The sequence below is a fragment of the Lagopus muta genome, chromosome 1 (assembly GCF_023343835.1).
Source record: "Lagopus muta isolate bLagMut1 chromosome 1, bLagMut1 primary, whole genome shotgun sequence".
Taxonomy (NCBI): Eukaryota; Metazoa; Chordata; class Aves; order Galliformes; family Phasianidae; genus Lagopus; species Lagopus muta.
The window spans coordinates 24,130,202-24,151,271 of record NC_064433.1 but is presented as its reverse complement, the minus strand read 5'-3'; the positions used below and the strand labels follow the sequence as shown (position 1 = coordinate 24,151,271).

General features: G+C 44.2%; 1 protein-coding gene across 2 annotated transcripts in view; it reads left to right on the top strand.

Moving 5' to 3' along the window:
- The window catches only part of CFTR (CF transmembrane conductance regulator), a 100,916-nt gene extending 81,420 nt beyond the window's left edge, over positions 1-19,496 (top strand). For both annotated transcript variants that reach the window (XM_048946695.1, XM_048946688.1), the window contains 6 exons: positions 5,518-5,760; positions 7,502-7,657; positions 14,500-14,589; positions 17,598-17,770; positions 18,543-18,648; positions 19,026-19,496. In XM_048946695.1, the coding sequence (XP_048802652.1) occupies positions 5,518-5,760; positions 7,502-7,657; positions 14,500-14,589; positions 17,598-17,770; positions 18,543-18,648; positions 19,026-19,232 (975 nt within the window). In that variant the 3' untranslated portion in view covers positions 19,233-19,496. The remainder of the gene's footprint in view (positions 1-5,517; positions 5,761-7,501; positions 7,658-14,499; positions 14,590-17,597; positions 17,771-18,542; positions 18,649-19,025) is intronic.
- The last annotated feature ends 1,574 nt before the right edge of the window (positions 19,497-21,070 follow it).

Here is a 21,070-nt window from a genome sequence, read left to right as displayed (position 1 = left end):
GTTATATTTCTCTCAAAAGCTCCCAGTTGCATCAGATTGGTGAGAACTGACACATCTCTGTGTGTCTCAGTTACCAGTATACACACACTGCTCTGAGTGAGATCACTTAGGCCCTTTTGTGAGCTGCCGTGACATCCATGCTTACAAGGCAGCACACAATTGTGCCTGAGTGCACACAGTTCTAGGTGGTGGTCTTTGGTTGTCAGATAAGTTGGTGTTTTCTGCAAGTGATTGAAGCCCATGGCTAAAGGCACAGCTGCTGCAATTAGTACATGACACTAAACTTGTGCTGAATTCTTTAACAAGATATGTGAGATACGAGACATGAGTGAAATAGGTACAAGCAAAACGACAGGAAGAAAGAAAACAGGGAAACAGGATAATATGACAAAGACAAAAAGGCACCAGAAGAAATACTGACCAAACAGATAAGTAGGTGGCTAATTTGACTTTATTCCACATGGCTGCCTTCTTGAGCTGCTGTGATGTTGGCGTATGTTTTCAAGCAATCTGAGAATCTAGGTTGGATTTCTGTTTTTACATGCAGAAGTATTCTCATCTTTGGAGGGACTTCTGTTCATCTTTGTTTGTCTCTAACTGAAAAATCTCCATTGTCTTTTAATACCCCATGATGGTTTTGGCACTGCATTTTCTACAGTCCTGATACTTTATCTGCTCTGGTGTTTCTTTTTTTCTTTCTTTTTTTTTCTTTTAAACATATGTGGTCACTCTGACAGCTACCCATTGTTTCATTTAAAGCTAGCAGCTAGACTAGATTTATCTCCTCACTTTGATCATTTCTGCTAATACCCCTTTAGCTTGTTTTCAGTCTTTTTCTTAGCCCTCCAGACAGTCTTGCAATATTTTTAATTTTTTCCTCGATAAGGAAATACAAAAATAAGTTTTCCAGTAAGTGTTGCCTTTGCAGATAAGCATTGGCTAGTCCCACTGGAATGTTTTAATGTTCACGAACCTTCTCCTTCACTGATGTGTATCCTGCAACAGCAGTGCTAAAACTGGGAAGGACAATTTCTTTCATCAGGGAGCAAGAAATTGTCATGCTTTCATTATTGCCAAGATTATTTATGTAAGGAGATAAAAAAGAATTCCCAAAGAGATATTAAGAATGTACTTTCTACACTACATTGTGCTCCATCCTATACATCACTGGTGCTGAGGAATTAAAGTGGTACATGGTAAAGAAGAAGACCAAAGAAAAAAAATAGGATTGTTAAAAATAATGCTTGTTTTATGGCTGGTTTTCATACTTTCATTTTTCCATGCTAGTTCTCTCTTAACCCATCCAGCTGGTAATTCTTAACTGGAAAATGATATTAGTATGGTCTTGAGAAAACCCGAGAACTCTTATTTAGTCTGGTAAAACTTTAGTCGCTTCTTGACTGTATAATCCACATCAGAACAGCAGTTCTCAAAATGAGCTGCAGTCATATGGAGATTCACAAAATCTAAAAAAAAACCAGAGCAAACAAACAAAAAAAAATCAGTACAAGTGCGAACTAAGTATTTCGTTTTTGCAATCTGGAATAGGAGTATATGAATCACAGAACATCCCCAGCTGGAAGGGACCCACAAGGGTCATCAGCTTCAGCCCCAGGGGCACACACAGCACTGCCCAAAGTCAAACCCCGTGTCTGAGAGCGCTGTCCAAACCCTTCCTCAACTCCGGCAGCTCAGTGCTGTGCCACTGCCCTGGGCCGCCTGTTCCACTGCCCACCAGCCTCTGATGAAGAATGTTTCCCACCTCCCCTGACGCAGCTCCATGCCGTTCCCTCGGGCCGGGTCGCTGTCACACAGAGCAGAGCTCAGCGCTGCCCTCCGCTCCCTGTGAGGAGCTGCAGCCGCCATCAGGCCTCCCCTCAGCTCCTCTGCTCTGAGCTGAGCAAACCCAGGGGCCTCTGCCCCCCTATAGGCCCTTCCTTGAATAACACAGAATTATTAAGCTGCTCCCCATGTCTTTCCCACTAGACCCTTCCTCATCTTCCTAGCCCTCCTTTGGTCTAATAGCTGTATGTCCTTGTACTGTGGCACCCAAATCTGTTCCCGGTGGAGGAGGTGAGGCCGCACAGCACAGAGCAGAGCACAACCCCTGCCCTCGCTCAGTGCCATGCTGGGGCTGGTGCACCACAGGGTGCAGTTGGCCCTTCAGGCTGCTGGGGCACACTGCTGACTTGTGTTCCACTTGCTGTCAGACAGAACACACCAAAACCCACATATGAGTTTGATTACCTCTAAGTGCCTCCAAAACGTGTCAGCAAAAGATAAGAAACCTCACAATTAACATATGGCCTGCCTGCACCAAGTTAGTTTTTGCAGTGACAAACTGCACAGGACCTTTTTTTTTCCGCCTTGAGCCGCTGGACTGACCTCCTGTGGTATCTCTCAGTTCCATGCTGCGGTTTCCAGAGAGCGTGTATTTGAGGAGATGGTGTCACACAGCGCTGTTGCTGCAAACTGTATGTGCCTGCTTTGGAGAAAGGAACTGCCCTCTTATAGCAGAAGAATACAGAGCCTTATAGAATTAGTTGTATTAGATTACTTGTGAAAACAAAAACAAAAATGACCTCTTCCACATTCTGGAAGTATATATTACTTAATAATATTATGAATTCTCATCCCACATTAGGAATAGTTTAAGTGATATTAATGAGAAAGTAAATTAAAGGTTTTGTAATGTTATTAAAATCCCAGTAAAATGCAATTAGGCAAGGCTAAAAATAGTGTATTATGCTCCAGACATTTTTAGCTGAAAGTAGTAAATATACTCCTTCATTCTAAAGCATTAGTTGGAGAATGTGAATGTAGCAATTAAATTGCTGATGGGAATAACAGATAAGAAACTTTCTGTCACCTAACTATGCCTGTCATTATGAATGACAGAAGATTTCAGTCTCCAAAAGGAAGAATGGATATCATTGTAAAATGTTACTGACATTTATGCTGTATTCTGCCCAGATCTAAATCATAATGCAAATTACAGAACCAGGAAAGCATCTTTTCAATTGATTTAAAGTACTGAGCTGTCTAAAATATCTTCGCATGTGAAGTGAGTGATAAATTTGTCAGGGGAGCTGGATTATAGAGATTAAATTTTATAAGGCAAGACTCTTTAGCCAGATGGCTACCTAGCAGATTTTAGCTGATGTATAATGCTAGGATATCATGGGCAGTTACAGGGATTCCCTTTTTTGCACAGAATTTCATTGCCAAGAAGCCAGGAAAGAAGCTCTGATATTTCTGCAGATGCAATATTTCTAAAAATATAAAATTTCTGGGAATAAAAAAAAAGATACTAACACCCATTGACGTGAATGCATGGTGTTCATTACTGGGACTTACTAAATGCAGTCAGAAAGAATAAAATGGCCTGTCTCATCCAAGGTCTTCCTGTTTGTATGATCAAAATGAGATGACATTCATATGTGAACATAATGATGGCTATGCCTTTCCATCTTGCACAATAGTTGAGACGAAAATTGCAATCAATAGGCTGGCATACTAGCACAGTTTTCAAAAGTTCTGTCACAGTTTTGTTTCAGGATGCTGAGAGAGGTCAGCAATTTTCCCAGTATTTTCATGCATTTTATATTTGCTCCTGCATGGAAAATCCACTGAATTGGATATTTCAATCTGGAGAGAAGAGGAGGAAGCAATGATAATAGAAGTAGCATGAGTTTACTGAAGGAATGCAAAAACAGTTTAATAAGGTCAAGGATATACAAAGATGTTTCTTTAATATCATTTAAGAGTGATATGATTGGGTTCTGCAATTTGGCATTTCAGTTAAATCTGTAAAATTGGGCTGGAATAGCACATACCAATACACTCAGGCTGGATGGGACTGGGCATCCCACTCCAGAGTTCAGAAAGAACTGTCTGAAAATTTGGCCATCAGTAACCATGGCTTTGAATGAATCCACCAGTGTGGCAGTGGTGGCATGTGGCCAAGAAACAAATGTTTCGTCCAGTTGAGAAAGACAGATCAGAAGTCACTGATCCCACCATCAGTTTGTTAGTCTGATGGTAGCAGTGTTTAGAAACTATGCTGAAGATGCAACTGAAGATACAAAGCTCACAGAGGGAATAAACTCAGATGTGCTGAAATTAGGATGTGTTAGAATAACTTGATAATTGTGTTTGATGATTTATTTTCTGGACAAGAGTAATGTAGTAATAATCTGCCTTCAGGAATACACTGGCTATGGCTCTGTTTCAGAAGTCATGTAAATGAACGAGATCAGGATTATTGCAAGAACTGTAAACTAGTTAATGAGTTGGATAGAAAGGAAACGGCATTAAGCCGTAGGTATTGAGCTATAGGGAGGATACTCAACAAAGATTAGGTTTGTGACTGAGCTTGTTTTAATCTTTTTCTAATACTCTCAACAATAACAAAAAAAAGATGTGTTGAAGAAAACTGCCAAAGGCACAGAGCTGAAGAGCAGTGTCAACATGAAGAACACTAAGAGTTAAAGGTATTAGGTGACCTCAGATGACAAATATGAAACAGATTTCAGTCAACAAAGTGCAAAGGCTTTAAACTTAGGAACTGCTAATAATAACCTCTCTTGTAAGTAAGGATCTCTTCAATTAGAAATGTCTAAAGTGAAGGAAAGCTTGGCCAGCCACTGCTTGGTTACAGGGTGACTGTAAGACGTGAGTGTGAAGAAAAGAATATATATAATCTTAAGATGTGTTAATCAAGATATTCCTAAAATAGATAGGAAAGTATCAGCACATTTGTACAGTGTTCCTGTAAATGTCGTGCAAAATGCTGTATAAGTTCTGCTCAGACAGGAAAGATTAATTTGAACTGGGATGTCTGGGGAAGGAGAACATATGTTTAGAAAGAGGCTTAAACCTGGATTTTCTCTAGGCTTGGAGAATAAAGGATGACTGGATCTAAGATGGCCACCATAAGTTAAAGGGGAAAGCAGTTGAGGAAAAAAACTTCAGAACTTAAAATTTATGAATGCCCCAAACCAAAATTGTTCATAGACTTAAAAATATGTTTTATGACCATCTGTCCAGTGAAGTTCTAGCAAAGGAGATGAATTAACTTTTTATTATCTGATCCTTGACCTATTCAAATTCCATGCATTCTGCTTATCTTTGAAGATTAATCATTGTTCAAGGAAATTCAGTTTTCAGGTAGAGCAACCCCAAACGGGAGGAAGGAGCTGGAGACTCCAAGATTTCTTACATGATTGGTGATTTCAGATGTACAGCTCATCTGCTGTTCTTGCTATACATTATAAAGGTGAAGAGAGCTACTGTGCTCATTTTAAAATAAAGGAAGGGGAATTAGATGTTTGGCCAACGTTAGCATCGTACGAGAGAAAAATAATCTACAGCTCTGTAAAAGAAGTACCTTACCTTTTCAAATTATACAGCACTATACATAGAAAGGAGACTCACTGGATAGAAATTAGTAGTAATTTGATTTTGTTTGCTTTGGTAGCTCAGTACAATTAGAATAATGTTTGTTTTGATTCCTAGATGCGGTCTGTCAGCCGAATATTTAAATTTATTGACATGCCAACAGAGGAGATGAAAAGCATTAAGCCACAGAAGAATAACCAGTTTTCAGATGCCCTTATAATTGAGAACAGGCACGTGAAGGACAAGAAGAGCTGGCCATCGGGGGGACAAATGACTGTGACCAACCTTACAGCCAGATACACTGAAGGAGGAACTGCTGTCTTAGAAAACATTTCCTTCTCAATCAGTCCAGGGCAGACGGTGAGACACTGTTTTGTTGTGTTTGGTCTGATTTCTATCATGCTTTACTGTGGAAGTGTCATTATAAAACTATTTATTGACTCGGTAAGTTTTTGTAGATAGAAACATGAAATTATTGCAGAACAAAATAATCATCTAAATCACCTGAATGACAGAAATGTCTTCTGCCTCTTATTAAAAAGTGCTTATATCTAGTATTATTAGCTATGAAAAATAGTAAGGAAATTTGGCTTACTTATCCTAGAAATCTTGAAGCTGTTAGTACCTTGGTGAAGCACGATGAAGAGCTTTCCAGACCACGAGGAGAATAACACACAGCTAAAATATTTCTGCAGTAGTTCTTCACGTCCTTTTCCTGTGCTTGAAGTTGGCCTCCTCCTCCTATGGACAGAGAAGTGTACAAATGCTAGGGGCAGACTGACCCAGTGGAACGGGCCATGAAAGAATACTGGCCAGCGTGCCAAGGGTAACGCACCAGCGGCTCGGCGCTCAGAGGGACGTTCCATGAGTGCTGTGGGCTGTGCCAAATTATTAGAGAGCAAACGATAAGCAGCTCTATTCTTTAAAAGGCTTACAAACCTGAAACTCATCTTCATGCGTATTTGGATTTACATTCAAGAGATAACTTTATTTTCAGGGCAGCACTTAGGCAGATGTTGAACACTTTGCTTGAAGTTCATGCAAAGATTCCTGAGCTGAAGCTGTATGGATGAAGAGCCAATTTTAACTCTGTCACTTAGATGAGAAAACAGGTTCAGCAACAATGCCTTGCCTTGCCATGAGGCAGCTCTTAGATCCTACTTTGAACAGCACCTGTCTGCCAGAGTTGATAGATCTACATTGGTTTACATGTTTCAATTCTAAGTTTGAAGGCACTGCAATTCTGATAATAGGGTTCAGACTTCCAGTAGCATCATCTTGAAACAGCTGTGCCTTTGGAGGAGAGGCAATCTGTGATTTCTGCACTGTGAGGTGTGGGTGCTTCTGTAGTCTGCTTGATTTACTTCCTGGATAATTCTTTGAAGCAACGGAGTAATGGAAATGAAAGATACTTTTGTACTGTACACTTCTGAGGCAAAACAATTAAAACAAAGATCCCTTTTACAATGACCATGATTTAGAAATTTTACCCAATTTCAGTGATGAACCATGTATGCAGAGGTAGCATTTCCAGAATTGGAGTGCGTTCCTTAAACCAAAGAGATTTGTTTCTGCCTCATAGTGAAGCAAGAGAAAAACAAGCAGGAAAAGGGAGAACTCCCATCACAGACCTTTGCTTGTCCTGTTTTGCCTTAGGCACTGTAATGGAAAGGATGTCAGACAGCAGGAATGGTCCTCATGTCACCTCATCACCTTCACATTTATACTGTCATTGTTCAAATGCAGTCCATGCTCAGACAGTTCAGCATTAGCGGTGTAAAATTCAGCTGTGGAAAAAGGCAGTGTCTCAGCTTTGGGTGGCGGTTACGAAATATGAAATAATATATAAGGAAATTTCTGCTCTTCAGATAAGTATAGACTAATGGATCTACCTTCGTTGATTCTGAAGGTTTACACTAACAATCAACCCTTGCTGTAGACTTCTATCACTTACAAATGAACAACCTACCACTGAACAGCTATCCCACTGACATCAGTTTGGATTGCTCTCCACTATTAAGATCTCTAAATGCTGCTGCCTTAGTCTGTGGTTAATATACGAGCGATATTAAGTGCTTGCTTTTATTAATTTGCATTGCAGGTGGGCCTTTTAGGAAGAACTGGCTCAGGAAAAAGCACTTTACTTTTTGCATTTTTAAGACTGCTGAATACAGAAGGGGATATCCAGATTGATGGCATCTCCTGGAACACAGTCAGCTTGCAGCAATGGAGGAAGGCCTTCGGAGTGATTCCTCAGGTAATGAGAATGTTTTAGAGGCAGCAAAGGGCCTTCTTTTTTTTTTTTTTTGATTGTACATTAATATACACATAGTTACATTTAAGCTGAAAGTTAGTTGTTTTATGCTAAGAAACAGAAAAAATGCACAGAATTTGTGAAGAGGATACTTAGATGAATGAATGTGATAATTTGCAGTAGTCTACATTTTGAGTATTTCTATGTCACTCACACAAGAGCCCTTATAAAAAGGAGAAGGTGCAGTACCCTCAAACAAAAGTGTCTGTAGTTGCCTTATCTCTCTGCCTCTGAAATGGATGACATGTTGATTCAAAACAAGATAGTGCCATCTAAAGAAAAAAAATACAGTCATTGATGTTCTCACCTCCTGTTTTCTAAAACCTTATATCACGTATTATGGTTAGGTTGTGAAAACAATAGTTTGCCTTTTTTCTTTGATAGGTCAGTAGCAGAACTACTCAATCATTAACTGATCCCCAACTTGGGCAGGGACACCGTCCTCTAGACCAAGTTGCTCAACCTGCCCTTGAACACTTCTAGGGGTGGGGCATCCACAGCATCTCTGAGCGACCTATTCCTGCTCCTTACTACCCTCATTCTGTGATTCTGTGTTAGAAAGTGCCTCTCCAGCTTTCTTTTGTGCCCTCTTTAGGTACAGAAAGGTCACTATAAGGTCTCTCTCGAGACTTTTATTCTCCAGGCTGAATAACCCCAACTCCCCCAGCGTGTCTTCATTGGAGAGGAGCTTCATCCTTCTGAGCACCTTTGTGGCCCTCCTCTGGATCTGCTCTAATAGATCCGTATTCTTCATTTGGTAGGGACCCCACAGCTGAATGCAGTGCTCCAGGTAGGGCCTCAAGGCAGCATAATAGAGGGGAACAATCACCTCCCTTGAGCAGCTGGTCACTCTTTTTTAATGCTGCTGGCTTTCTGGGCTGCAAGCACACATTAAATGCTCATGTTGAGCATTTTAGTCACCAGTGCACCAACTTTTTCTCCGCAGGGCTGCTCTCAATCCACTCATCTCTCAGCCTGTATTGATGTTTGGGATTACCAGACCCACGTGCAAGACCTTGCACTTGGCCAGGTTGACCTGCATGTTTGCATTGCCCACATTTCAAGCCTGTCAAGGTCCATCTATATGGCAACCTTTCACTTCCAACATGTCAGCTGCACCACACAGCTCAGTGTCGTTTGCAAACATGCCTGGCATGCTGCCCTGTGACAGCTGATCTGTCACCCTTTCTCTCAGCTATGCAACTCTTTCATGTATGTCTAGTCCTGTAAACTTCTATTTGTTACTGCTGGTTCAATACTGTCAGCATGACTTTTAGTTGCAAGCAAGGAAAAAAGTAACTCCTTTGGGTCAAGGTAGCTGTGTCAGAGATTGCAAATACAGCTGTGTCAAGATGGGCACAGATTGCATGTATGGTGTTGCTTTAGTTTGGAGAAGTATGTTATAAAATTTGTCGAAGAGTACTAAAAAACCCCAGCTCCTCATTCTCTGGAAATCACTAGAGTTGACAATCTATTTGCTTGCTTCACTTTGCAGTTTCTGTCCAAAACACTTGCCAAGGAGCTGCACATTTATGCCTCAGAATTTCCCATATGCAGAATGAAATAAAGTTTTCACCAGTATTCTCTTCAGAGAAGAGAAATTACACATGCCACCCAGCCTTTCCCAGCAGAACAAAGAGAGCCTTTTGTTCTCTGCCATTCACCTGCAGCTTCAGAATGTAAAATAAAAGTCTCCTTGCCTTTCCTGGGAGGTGGGCCTATAACATGTGGATGCGCACAGTCACACGAGAGAGGCTTCACTAACAGTGAGGGAATGGAGCTAGTTTAACTTGAGGCATGCTTCCTTAGGAAATTTTTTCAGCATTGCCCTTCTTTTCCCTATCCCCAAATTTTGCAGTTTAAAGGACACAAAATTATTCTTTAATAGGAGTGTCATTAATAGGTGGCTGTGTAGCACCTGCAATGTCCCACCGGCACGTACTGCAGTGTGCTCCAGGTGGGTGGTGCTGGAACAGCCTGAGGGGCACTCACAAATCTCACTGAGCCACAGCAAAGGAGGAGATCTATCTGCTCCTTTCTGTGTATCAGATGCAGCTGTCGGTGCATGAGCTGGTAAATCACATCAAGCAAGTTTCCTGGAGCGCCCACAAGGAAGTTCCTTCCTGCACCTCATCAAAGGCTGGCGTTGGTTAAGCACAGCCTCGACCACAGTAGTGCTCCTACAGGATGTTTGTAATTCTCATGGAAATCGGTAACTCAGTGATAACAGGCTGCTTGAAGCATAATTGTAGCCCAACAGCTCTTCATTCTGGGCAGTTCTTTCTGAGGTTTCATCTGCAAGACTTTCTCTAGCATGTTTCGAGGGTGTTTGGAGAAGAAAGGTGTCTTGCACCTGATTTCTGCACATTGAAGCTCTTTTGCATGCAGGTCCTCAAGCAGAGTATGTACTCAAATAACTAATTGAGTAAGACTGAAGAAGAAGCCTTTAGAAGTTTGGCTGTGAAGGGATAATGGGAGATCTGGAGCCAGCTTCCCATTAAAACAACTGAGGAATCCTGAGATCCATAAGGTGTCCCCCCCCACAGTGGGTGTTTCCTTGAGCCTTGAGTGCTGTTCTGCTCATATTTAGACATTTAATCATCCGCCGATGACAGATCTCACAGCATTTAACTAATAATTGTATATATATAATTGTATATATACAATTATATTTAATAATTATAATATTATTATTATATTATTATATATATTATTATATATATAATATATAATAATAATGTATATATACAATTAATATAATAATATAATAATTGTAAATTTAACTAAATAATTGTAGAGTTAAAATCAAGCTTAGTATGGAGAACAGGACTACTACAGTTTGTGTGATTGCCAGCTGACAAAAAGAAAACCATCAAATCCCTTTGCTTCCCTTATTTCCCTGAAGAAGTTAATGTTTGGCAACTTCTCTTCCTGGTTCATTTTGCAGTAGCCATCTGTCTTTGTTCATGACATCTACCTGTCTGTCCATCTCAGCACTGTTCCGTTGCCTCAGACTCTCCAGGACAACTCACCCTTGGAGGTGGCACCAGGATGGCTGTTTTGTACCCTCCCAGGTCACTCCTTTGCAATGCATCCTGCTGAGAAGCTCAGCTATGAGCTGACATGTCAGTATCATCATAGTGGGAGCATCTCCTGCCCCATGCCCATGCACAGGACACTGGTGGAGGTCAATAGAAACATGCTCATTCAGGGCAGTATATCTGTTGTTTTCTGCATCATGCATTCAGTGCTGCTGGGAACACAGCCCTCGTGCTTCTCAGTGAGCTTTATGGGAGGCAGAAGTTTTTGCATCTTAACACAACTTTGAATCTTACAGAAATGGTTGCAAAGAAATTTGCAAAGGGTCTTTGTTACTCACGTGCTCTTACTGTTGACTGTAAATGTTTTAATGTCAGTACAGTTTCTAAAGGACACTTATGACAATAAAACTTTGAACTCAGACATTCAGATACCAAATTCATTTTCCTTCATCTTGATATTGTTGTCATGATGTATGTAGGAGGAGGCAACATGGAGGTCATGTTGCTGTTAATTGGACTTCTCTGTATGTGCAGCTGGTGTTGTGCTTCTGAAGATGTTTCAGCCTTGGGCAGATGGGAACAAGGAAGGGTTTGTAAGAGCAGAGTGAGAGGTGCCAGCTCATGGGTCTGGCTGAGAACCTGCACGGGTCTTCTATCTCATCAGCAGCTGCTCACAGCCAGGATATTCTCACTCTTTATCTGCCTCTTCTAAATGGATTCAGTACTCTTCTGTATGCATTTCCTTGGGTTTGTCAGAGTCTTGGTTCTCCACACAACACTTAAATCACTTAGCAGGCTTATCTGCACAAACTGGGTGTACTCAACTCTGTAACCAATATGCAGAGGCTCTAGCCACTGAAGAGGATTAGCACTTTAGAGGGGTTGATTTACAGTAGGTGGGGCGGGCAGAACATAAACATGGCCATATTTATGTTCCTAAGCATTTTGCTTGTGGGTGCTTGTCAGCTCTGAGAAATTACCTGCTGTGTGATCACACTCTTTATCCTCCAGATTGAGCACAAACAACTGACAGAGAAGGAAATGGCTCCAGATTTACTTCCAGTCTCCCCAGCCACCCAGTTCTCCTTCCATCACCCTCCTTATTCCTACTCCTTCCATATTTATAAATGACACGCAAGCTCATGGCAGTCACTTTTTCCCCCCCCCCCCCACCCTTTTGAATTCCTGGCATTTAAGATTTATTTTTCTCCTTCTTTCTAAGTGGACTGTACCTGCCCACGTACCTAACACGATATTTACTCAGGTGAAGCCTATGTGGTTTCTAATGAGTCCAGAGGAAGGAGGTGTTGAAAAGGATGGAGAAGTACCAGAATTCAGGACAATGCAATATTTATCTTGTGGAAAAAAAAAATATATGTATTTCAGGGAATAGCTTGCTTTTAGTGCCCTACTTCTTAAAGGCACAGCTATCACAAGTATCAGTAGTGTCTGAAGAAAGTGGTCTCCTTTATTTCTCTCCCTGCTGCACTTCAGCAGGAATGTTATTCAGCCCAATCTTCTTTAAAACTGGTTTGTTCAGTTGACTATTCTTTATCAGTGAGAGCTGAAAATACCTACTCCATTAGTTAAATGCATGGTGCTCAAAGTGTGAACAAAACCAGGTCTGACCCTGCTTCCATAGAACGATTACTTTCACCGCACCCAGTGCTTGCAGGAATCTAATCCTGCTGCAAATATGTAGTCCCACATGCACAAACTAACTGGGCCGTGGGAAGGGACAGGGCTGTTCTTCACTCAAGCACTTGGAGTTATTAGAAATGATGGTTATAAAGGAAAGGCTCTTCTCTTTCCCTGGTACCTACCAAATGTAGTTCTGTAAGTTCTGGCTGTGCACACCACTGCCTGCACTGCAGGATCCTGGCTTGCAGAGCAGTGAGGAGCAATCAGGGAAGCCCCTCCAGTGGCTGCATGGCAGCAGAGTGCAGTTGGTTTTCTCTTCTGCTCTCCTGAGTGAGGTCCTTCCTTCCCTCTTATACCAAAGAAGTTACTGGCAATGCCTTGCACCTCTTAATTAAATGAATTAAAACAATTTATTTTAAGCTGCCACACACTTCTAATTAATCATAATTAGATGATGAATATAAATGCTCGTATAAATCACTCTGAAATCTGATGAAAGAATGCCAATTTCCCAGGTAAGGTCAGATGGAAATTGTGGCCAACTGGCTGAGCTCTGGGACAGTATTTTACTACATACACACTCTCAGCCAATCTCTGCCACCCCAGCAGTTGCTTTCAGTAGCTTTGGACAACCAGAGCTCTGGTTTAATTTCAACAAGAAATTATTTGGCTACGGATCTCTGGCATTTCAACATGTCTTCTCTAAATAAATATTTTCTTTAGGAAGACAAAAGAAGAAGTAATGGCTGAAATCCTTCCTCTTGATATCCATTCTGTATGTACAAGGCAAGAACATGCAAATGGTCATATTTCCAAACCTTTGCATTCTTTGAGAGCAAGTTTCCCTGCTGTTAGCAGCAGGTGTAGAGCAACACAGAAAGCAACAGCTTCCATTTATCTTATAAGAACTGTAGCAACCTCAATGTCACTTGAAGAACCCCACTTCCACCGATCTGACACACCTGCCCTGTGCAAAAAGAGATTAAACAAATATTTAATTTTGTCTGAGTCATTGCTTTTCCAGCCACAACACATTTATCTAAGGCATGTTCCTTTATAGCTGCTTGTCTAAACTGATGAACAAAACAAATTCAGTAGTAAATCTTAGAAGGATGCTCTGTTGGTGCTGAGCAGTGCACATCTTCATCATTTTCTGCAACAGAGGGAAGGTGCAGAACAGGAAGAAGAGAGTACGCCTGCAGTATCCCTCAGGGCAGCCTCCTGTGTGAGCGTGTGGTGGTGCTGCAGCTAGGTTGGGTTGTGCTGCACCACGTCCCTGTGAGCTGGCACCAAGAGAGGGGCAGGAGGGCTCTGCTGAGATGGGGCTGCGACAAGCAATAAAGAATCAAACAAGATTTTAAAAAGGCTTCTTCCAAAGTTAAAATATAGAAAATTTTCCATTCTGAAAACTGTTGAAATATTTCACATTTTTTTAGACAAGTTTGGGTTAGTTTTTATTAAAACAGCAGTCAAAACCTAAACATACAGTTCTTAACTCTGATGATCAGGGGGCTGGAGCACCTTCCTATGAGGACAGGATGAGACAGCTGAGCTTGTTCATCCTGGAGAAAAGAAGGCTGCAGGGTGACCTCACCCTACAGTACCTAAACAGGAGGGGAGTCAACTCTTTGAAAGGGTAGATAATGACAGGACAAGGGGAAATGCTTTAAAGTTGAAGGTGGGAAGATTTAGGTTGGATGTCAGGGGGAAGTTCTTTATTATGAGAGTGACGAGATGCTGGAACAGGCTGCCCAGAGAGGTTGTGGATTCCTCATCCCTACAGTTGTTCAAAGCCAGATTGGATGGGACCCTGGGCAGCCTGGTCTAGTATTAAATGTGGAGCTTGGTGGCCCTGCCTGTGGTTTGGAGGCTGGAGATTGATGATCGTTGAGGTCCCTTCCAACCCTGGCCATTTGGTGATTCTGTGATTAACTCCCTCCTCTTTTTTTTGAACAACTTGTTCCAAAATTGTATAAAACCTTCACTAAGCTTTGTCTGATAACTGCAGAAGGTTATTTTTTGTCTCTGTATGCTTTGCAATTTACAATGTCTCACATAGTGATCCACCTGTATATATCCACCTGTACATCTTCTTTCTTGTAGAAAGTCTTCATATTTTCTGGAACTTTTCGGAAGAATTTGGATCCTTATGGGCAATGGAACGATGAGGAAATATGGAAAGTTGCAGAGGAGGTAAAACTGCTCAGTGTGTTTCTTGTTTCCCTCTGCTGAGTGCCTACACCGGAGTGCAATGCAGTGCACTCAAAACAAGTGGTTACCGTGTGCTAAATTTATATAAAGGCTTTGAAAGAAAGTGCTGAGAAAAGATAACAGAAGGCCATAAACCTTTTTTTCCCCAACTTTGACAAAGGCAATTTTTTATGGGGTAATAAGGAAACACAAAGATAAACTTCCGTACAGCTCTTCATGCAGTGACTGAGCACAGGTGAGGCTCTCTTTGGCTTGGCTACATGACCCTGAGAGAAAAGAAGTGCAGTGGGCTGATGACGCAGAAGTCTTGTAATCTTTTGTCACTTTAATGCTTTGTCAAATACGTGAGATTTTTCAACTGAAGTGTGCAAAGATGACTGGCAAACATCTGAGAGGCCAGAGAGAAGTGAGAAACGTCTGATGCCAGTGCTAGAAATAAAAGACTGGTATTGCTGCAATAGGAAATACTTAGACTCAGCTTATAAGAATCTTTCATTGAAAGATTTTCCAGTTGTTGCAGCTCTCAGTCTGGCTTACAGCTGGCTGGTAGGCAGTGCTCTCTGACATCGCATTTGGGCTCATGTACAGCTTGTGTCACAGCCAGCTGCCTCCTTCATGGAAATCAAATATTAGGGGATACTGGAAAACCCAAAGGTTTTCTTTCTTCTAATTTTACATTGAGGTTTTAGCAACATTTTTGTTTTCAAATTCCCCAGTAACAGGGGAAAGATTTTTCCAGCTCTGTTTCCATCTAGAGAGCAAACACCACTCATTATGGGTGTAAGATGCCACCTATTGGTGCTGATAGTGTTTAATAGGTTGCACGGGTGTAAATAATGCCACAAGGCAGCTAAGAGGTACAGAAGAGGGAATGCTTCAGCTTAGAAAGCAGATGTCTCCTTCTAAGGCACGGATGACTTCATAAACTCCTTCCCTCTTCCTTGTCCATAGCAAGTCTCAAGTATCATTAAATGCGTACAAACGTGGGAGTTAATCTGAAAGCTTCCTTGTTCCCACCCAGGAGGCTGACTTTTGTCTCTGCTCTCTCTGAGGCTTATGTAATTCCTTTCCTGTTTGAAAAAGGGGAAAGTAGCCACTTTCAATGCACAATTTACTGTCTAGGACGTACATCACAACACTTTTGGTGAAATGGAGCAACAGCAGCTTTTTAGCTGGTGCTACAAGAGACGGGGAAGCAGTGCTGTGCTTCCCTGATGCCCTGAGACTTGGGGGAGGGGATTAATATCCCCTCTCAAATAAAGTGAGTTCTAGCTCTGCTTTGGATGGTGGTGTGTGAGAGCCAACCCCAGGATTTTAAAGAGCTAATCCTTATTTGTAAACAGTGAGAAAAAATTTTTTGAACTATTTATCACTAAGGAGTTTGGCAAATCCAAATGCAACAACACAGAGTTTTTCAGTTAATAGGCAAGAGAACTCAAAGCAAATAAAAAAGAGCCGCTAGTACTTTTCAGTAGGAGTGATGTGATTGTTTACACAGCTCGTGCTCCTGAAATCTGGCTCGGTGGAGTCAATGAGTCAGCGTGACTTCAGGAGTGGGGCATGGGAAGAAAGCAGGCATCCAGCTTCACCCTGACCCACAGGCCGCTGAGGGCTTAGACAGCACTGCCAGTAGCAGTGCCACCTTTCAGCTCCCTTACACTGGGCTGCAGATGCAAGGCACTGTATGAACAAATGTCAGGTGTTTCACTTCCACTGCCCCAGTATTTCAGCACCTGAATCTGTCACACTCGTGTTAATTCTGAGGGCTAGGTTTTCCTCGGGCAGTCAGCTGTCTGAGCTGTAGATGTACAGAGACCTCACACAGTTTTAAGAAGAAAGCAAATCTCCAACTAAAAACCTGCTGCAGAGTTTCATTAAAGGGCAAGAGTTATATTTGAAAGAGTGAGGAACAATGCAGTGACCTTGATTTGCTTATAAACAGAAGTATGAAATTCAAAAATACTATACATAACCTACATGCCACCATTTAATATGGTTTCCATGTAAAAAGGAAATGCAAAGCAATAATTCTGGCTTTTTTTTTTTTTGCCTTGGAATGAAAATAAGTGGCAGAACAGTCATATTTTGAAAATCCAAGGGGGGCTCTTCATGAGCTGTGAGGTGCACTGCACTTTTATAATGTATTTTGGAGCAGTGCATCTCTCGTATGTTTCCCAGTTCTCATGTTTTACAAATGCTTCTCTGGGAATGCCAGGGAGCAGTCAGACTGGACATGAGGAAGCTGCAAAGCTTTGGTGCAAACACAGTGCCCTTCCCAGCGAGAGCAAAGAGGGGCACAGGCAGAAACAAACGAGAGCCACCTCCTGTGCTGGGTTTGTTTCTGGCTCTGGTGAAGCAGGTTCCCACCACAAGGCCCTCTGAAGCATTCTGCCACTGGTGCTCGAGGAGTGGCCGCAATGCCCATGGGCTGAGCAACATGCACAGTGCTTTTGAGGCAGCACAAAGAGCAGATGGAAATGCTCTCAGAGCCATAGACACAACGCCGCGGTGACCGGGTTTATTTTCCCTGTTGCTGTAAAGTAGCACAGGAATTTTGCTTGTTTCTTCTTGCCCTCCTAGTAACCAAAGAGGCCTGGTTTCCTTTCAGAAACCTCTCTCCTTGACATTACCAGTGACACACATCATTTCTGGACACGAGTTCTGAGCACATGGCTGTCTCTGCTAACTCAGAGAGTTTGGGTGGAAATGCCAGAAGTCATTGTATGTGACAAACAAACAAAGCATTGACTCTCGGCTTCCCAGAGTAAATCCTGGCACATGGTATGGTTCAGCTTTTCACACTGCCCAGCCAGCGCCTTGTAGTCTTTGTAGGACAGACACTCATTTTCATCAATCAGTATTTTCTGTTCAGGAGTAAAAGGCAAGAAAAGAAAAGGTGTTGGTCATCATACCCCCCCCCCCCCTTCCACCCCCCCCAGTCAGCAGTAACTGTGCTTCATCCATTTTTCCTTTCTTTTTCTCTCTGGTAGGTTGGGCTGAAGTCTGTGATTGAGCAGTTCCCAGGCCAGCTGGATTTTGTTCTTGTGGATGGAGGCTGTGTCCTCAGCCATGGGCACAAGCAATTGATGTGCCTTGCCCGGTCGGTTCTCAGTAAGGCTAAAATCCTGCTGCTGGACGAGCCCAGTGCTCACCTGGACCCCATGTACGTTTTGTTCACGTGTTCTAATACGAAATCCAAAAAACAGTGAGGCAGCACCTCCTAAAGAAACCTTTGGTAACTCCTCAGGTCTGGTACTAAGCCTGATTTCAGCTTCAGGAACAGACCTTGGGGAAAAGGGTTGCACTAAACGTGCCACCTCTGAGAAGTACACTTTTCAAGCCGGCTTCCAGCAGGGCAGCAACTCACTTCTGCTGCGTCAGCAGCAGCTCAGCCATGCTGGCTGTCCTGCTTTGGCAGAGCTATGTGAAGGAAGGAGAGGGACACGCAGTGATGGCTGCTGGGCTGTCCACAGGGTGCTGGCCACACTTGGTCCACCGTGCTGTAACTCACTGTTCCTTGCTGTTGTGCCACTGTCACAGTGCAAGGTAACGGAGACGCTCCAGCATGGTGGGTGCTGTAATTGTTACCCAAGGGGAGCAACTCTATACCCCAAAGCTTACATCAGACTGGGATTATCACCATGAGTTCAGCACTCCAAGCTGGTTTATCTCCAGCCCAGACAGCAAGAGCATAAATTAGGTCCAAAGGATGCCAGTGCAGCGTGGCATTGTTAGAGACGGTGGCATTTCTGCATGGAGTGTCAGAGAAGTTCAGTTACACCTTCACATTAGAGCAGATGAGTGTTTCCCCAGCAGAGGTGCACCACTGCTGAGCATCACAGCATGCAGCTGGATGATTACACACCACAAATGCAGCTACGGGCTGTGGGTGATGTATGTTGCAGTCTGGATGCCAATGATTATTTGCCTTCCAGAACTTCCCAGGTGATCAGGAAAACGCTGAAGCATGCATTTGCAGACTGCACTGTGATCCTCTCTGAGCACAGGCTGGAAGCCATCCTGGAGTGCCAGCGGTTCCTGGTGAGCATCTTCCCTCATCTGCACAGTTGTTTTGTTACATTTGACAAGCCATAGAGTGCTTTGGCTTGAGGGGGGCCTTAAAGACCAGCAGTGCCAGCCTCCTGCCCCGCTTTACCATGGCCAGGGCAGAAAGGGCTGCTCTTCTTGAGCAATAGAAAGGCGTGCAGGGGAAAAGGTTTTCTGAGGAAATATCCAACGGTCAGAATCTTTGATTTCATCCATAAAGGCACCTGAATATTGCATTATCGTGTAATCTGGGCGGTGAGGAGTCAGGACGCACTGCGCCCTGTCAGAACAGAACGTGTGGGGTCGGGGGGGGCAGCCAGGCTGCACCTCCCGCGGCCACCGCCCATCTGAGTGGTGCGGTGTCCCCGCAGGTGATCGAGGACAACAAGATGCGGCAGTACGAATCCATTCAGAAGCTGCTGAGCGAGAAGAGCTCCCTGCGGCAGGCCATCAGCCACGCCGACCGCCTCAAGCTGCTTCCCGCGCACCGCCGCAACTCCAGCAAGCGCAAGCCCAGGCCGCAGATCTGCGCGCTGCAGGAGGAGACGGAGGAGGAGGTGCAGGAGACGCGGCTGTGAGCCGTGCGCTCCGGGCTGACCTCCCAGGAGTGCGGGCACTGCCTGCGCTGCGCTGCGCCGCGTGGCGGTGCCGCTCTGCTCGGTACCGCACGGAGGGCCGCAGGAGCGATCGGCGCGCGATCCGAGAGCCGCGCTCCGCGCCCCGCGCAGCACAACCGGTGAAGAGACTTTCGCACCGATTTTTGTACTCTTCTGGTTTGCGGTTTTATGATGAAACGGAACTTTCTCTAGGACACGTTATTTATTTTAATATTGTTGCCAACGTTTGTTAAGGAAATGATGTATTTTAAAAGTGATTCTGTACTATAAAGAAAAATATATTTGTACAAAAAGCTGTGTGTTGGGACGGTGTTTCTGTTACCGCCAGCCTTTGGTGCCGCGTTGCCCTCACACAAACGAGGGCAGCTTCGGGCCGGCGCAAACAGCCGCTCCAGCGGCACAGCCCGCCCGTAGCTCCTTGCCGGCCGCCACAGCTCGGGGCCGCCCCTACACCGCCCCGCGCGTCCGCACCGCGCCGCCTCCCGCCAGCAGGGGGCGCTGCGGGGCCGGCACCGCTCCTCCTGCCCGGCTCTATCCGTGTCCCAGCCCCTGCCCGTGCCCGGCCCTGTCTGTATCCACGGCCCTGCCCGCTGACCAACGCGCAGCGCTCTTCGCTTGGTGTGATTTTCACATCGAAGCAGCAGGGCAGGCGCTGGGTCGCGCAAGCAGAGTTTCTGGCCGTACCTCGAATATTGCATTCAGTTTTGGGCTCCTCACTTCAAGAAAGGCACTGAGGCCCTGGAGCGTGTTCAGAGAAGGGCAACAGAGCTGTGAGGGGTGCAGAGCACAGGCCTTGTGAGGAGCAGCTGAGATAGTTCAGTCTGGAGAAGAGGAGGCTCAGGGGTGGCCTTATTGCTTTCTACAACAGCCTGAAGGGAGGTTGTGGTGAGGGGGGGTCAGCCTCTTCTCCCAGGTGATGGGGCTGATGGATGGACTGGATGAACTTAGTGGTCTCTTCCAATCTTAATGATTCTATGATTTCCAGAAGGGAAACGGCAAATCCAGCAAAAGCATGCAGTAGAGGGGATGTACGTGGGAGCTGCTTATAGATACGGTGTGAGCATGTGGAATGAAAAAAGTGTTCCCAGGCAGTGGCATCCCACTCCCAGCCAAGTAGCTGCAGACCCCTCTGCTGCAGGGCCCAGGCTCCCACTGCAGTCCCCCAGGTCCCAGACACTGCCCTCTCTGCTCTTAGAAGGCAGTGTGGAAAGACTGGAGAGGCAAAAGGCTGGTTGTTCCAGTGCAGGAGCACGGCCCCAAGCACTGCGCTCCTCCACAGGAGGAGGAAGGAAGCATCTGCTGCCCGTGGCAGTCAGGAGGAGCATGTTGCTTTCCAGAGGAGCTCTGACAATGCCAGTGGGAGCAGCTTCCTGGGCTGTGCCTGATGCCGAGCAGGGAAGCTGCATGACTGCTCCCATGAGGAGCTGCAGCCCAGTGGAAGCTGTGGAAGAAAAGAACCAATAACGATGGCCTTCATAACACAGATTGGTCACTATTTAGGTGGATTCTCCTCATCATGTGTGCTTTACTTCACACACACACACACACACACACACACACACACAGGATAAAACAAACCCCTCCCATAGTGCTTTGTTACTGAAAGCACACATCTGAGCTAACGGGTGTGTGTGCAGGTGTGCAATGAAAACCAAGGAGCAGGCTGAGTCCAGCACTAATAGGAAGATCTAGTTTTGCAGCCTGCAAAGAAGAAGCCAAAATGATTAAGAGAGTGAAACTGCCCTGCCAAGGATCTGCAGCTCCCCTGAAGTACAGAGGAGGGAGAGGGCAGCCAGAAA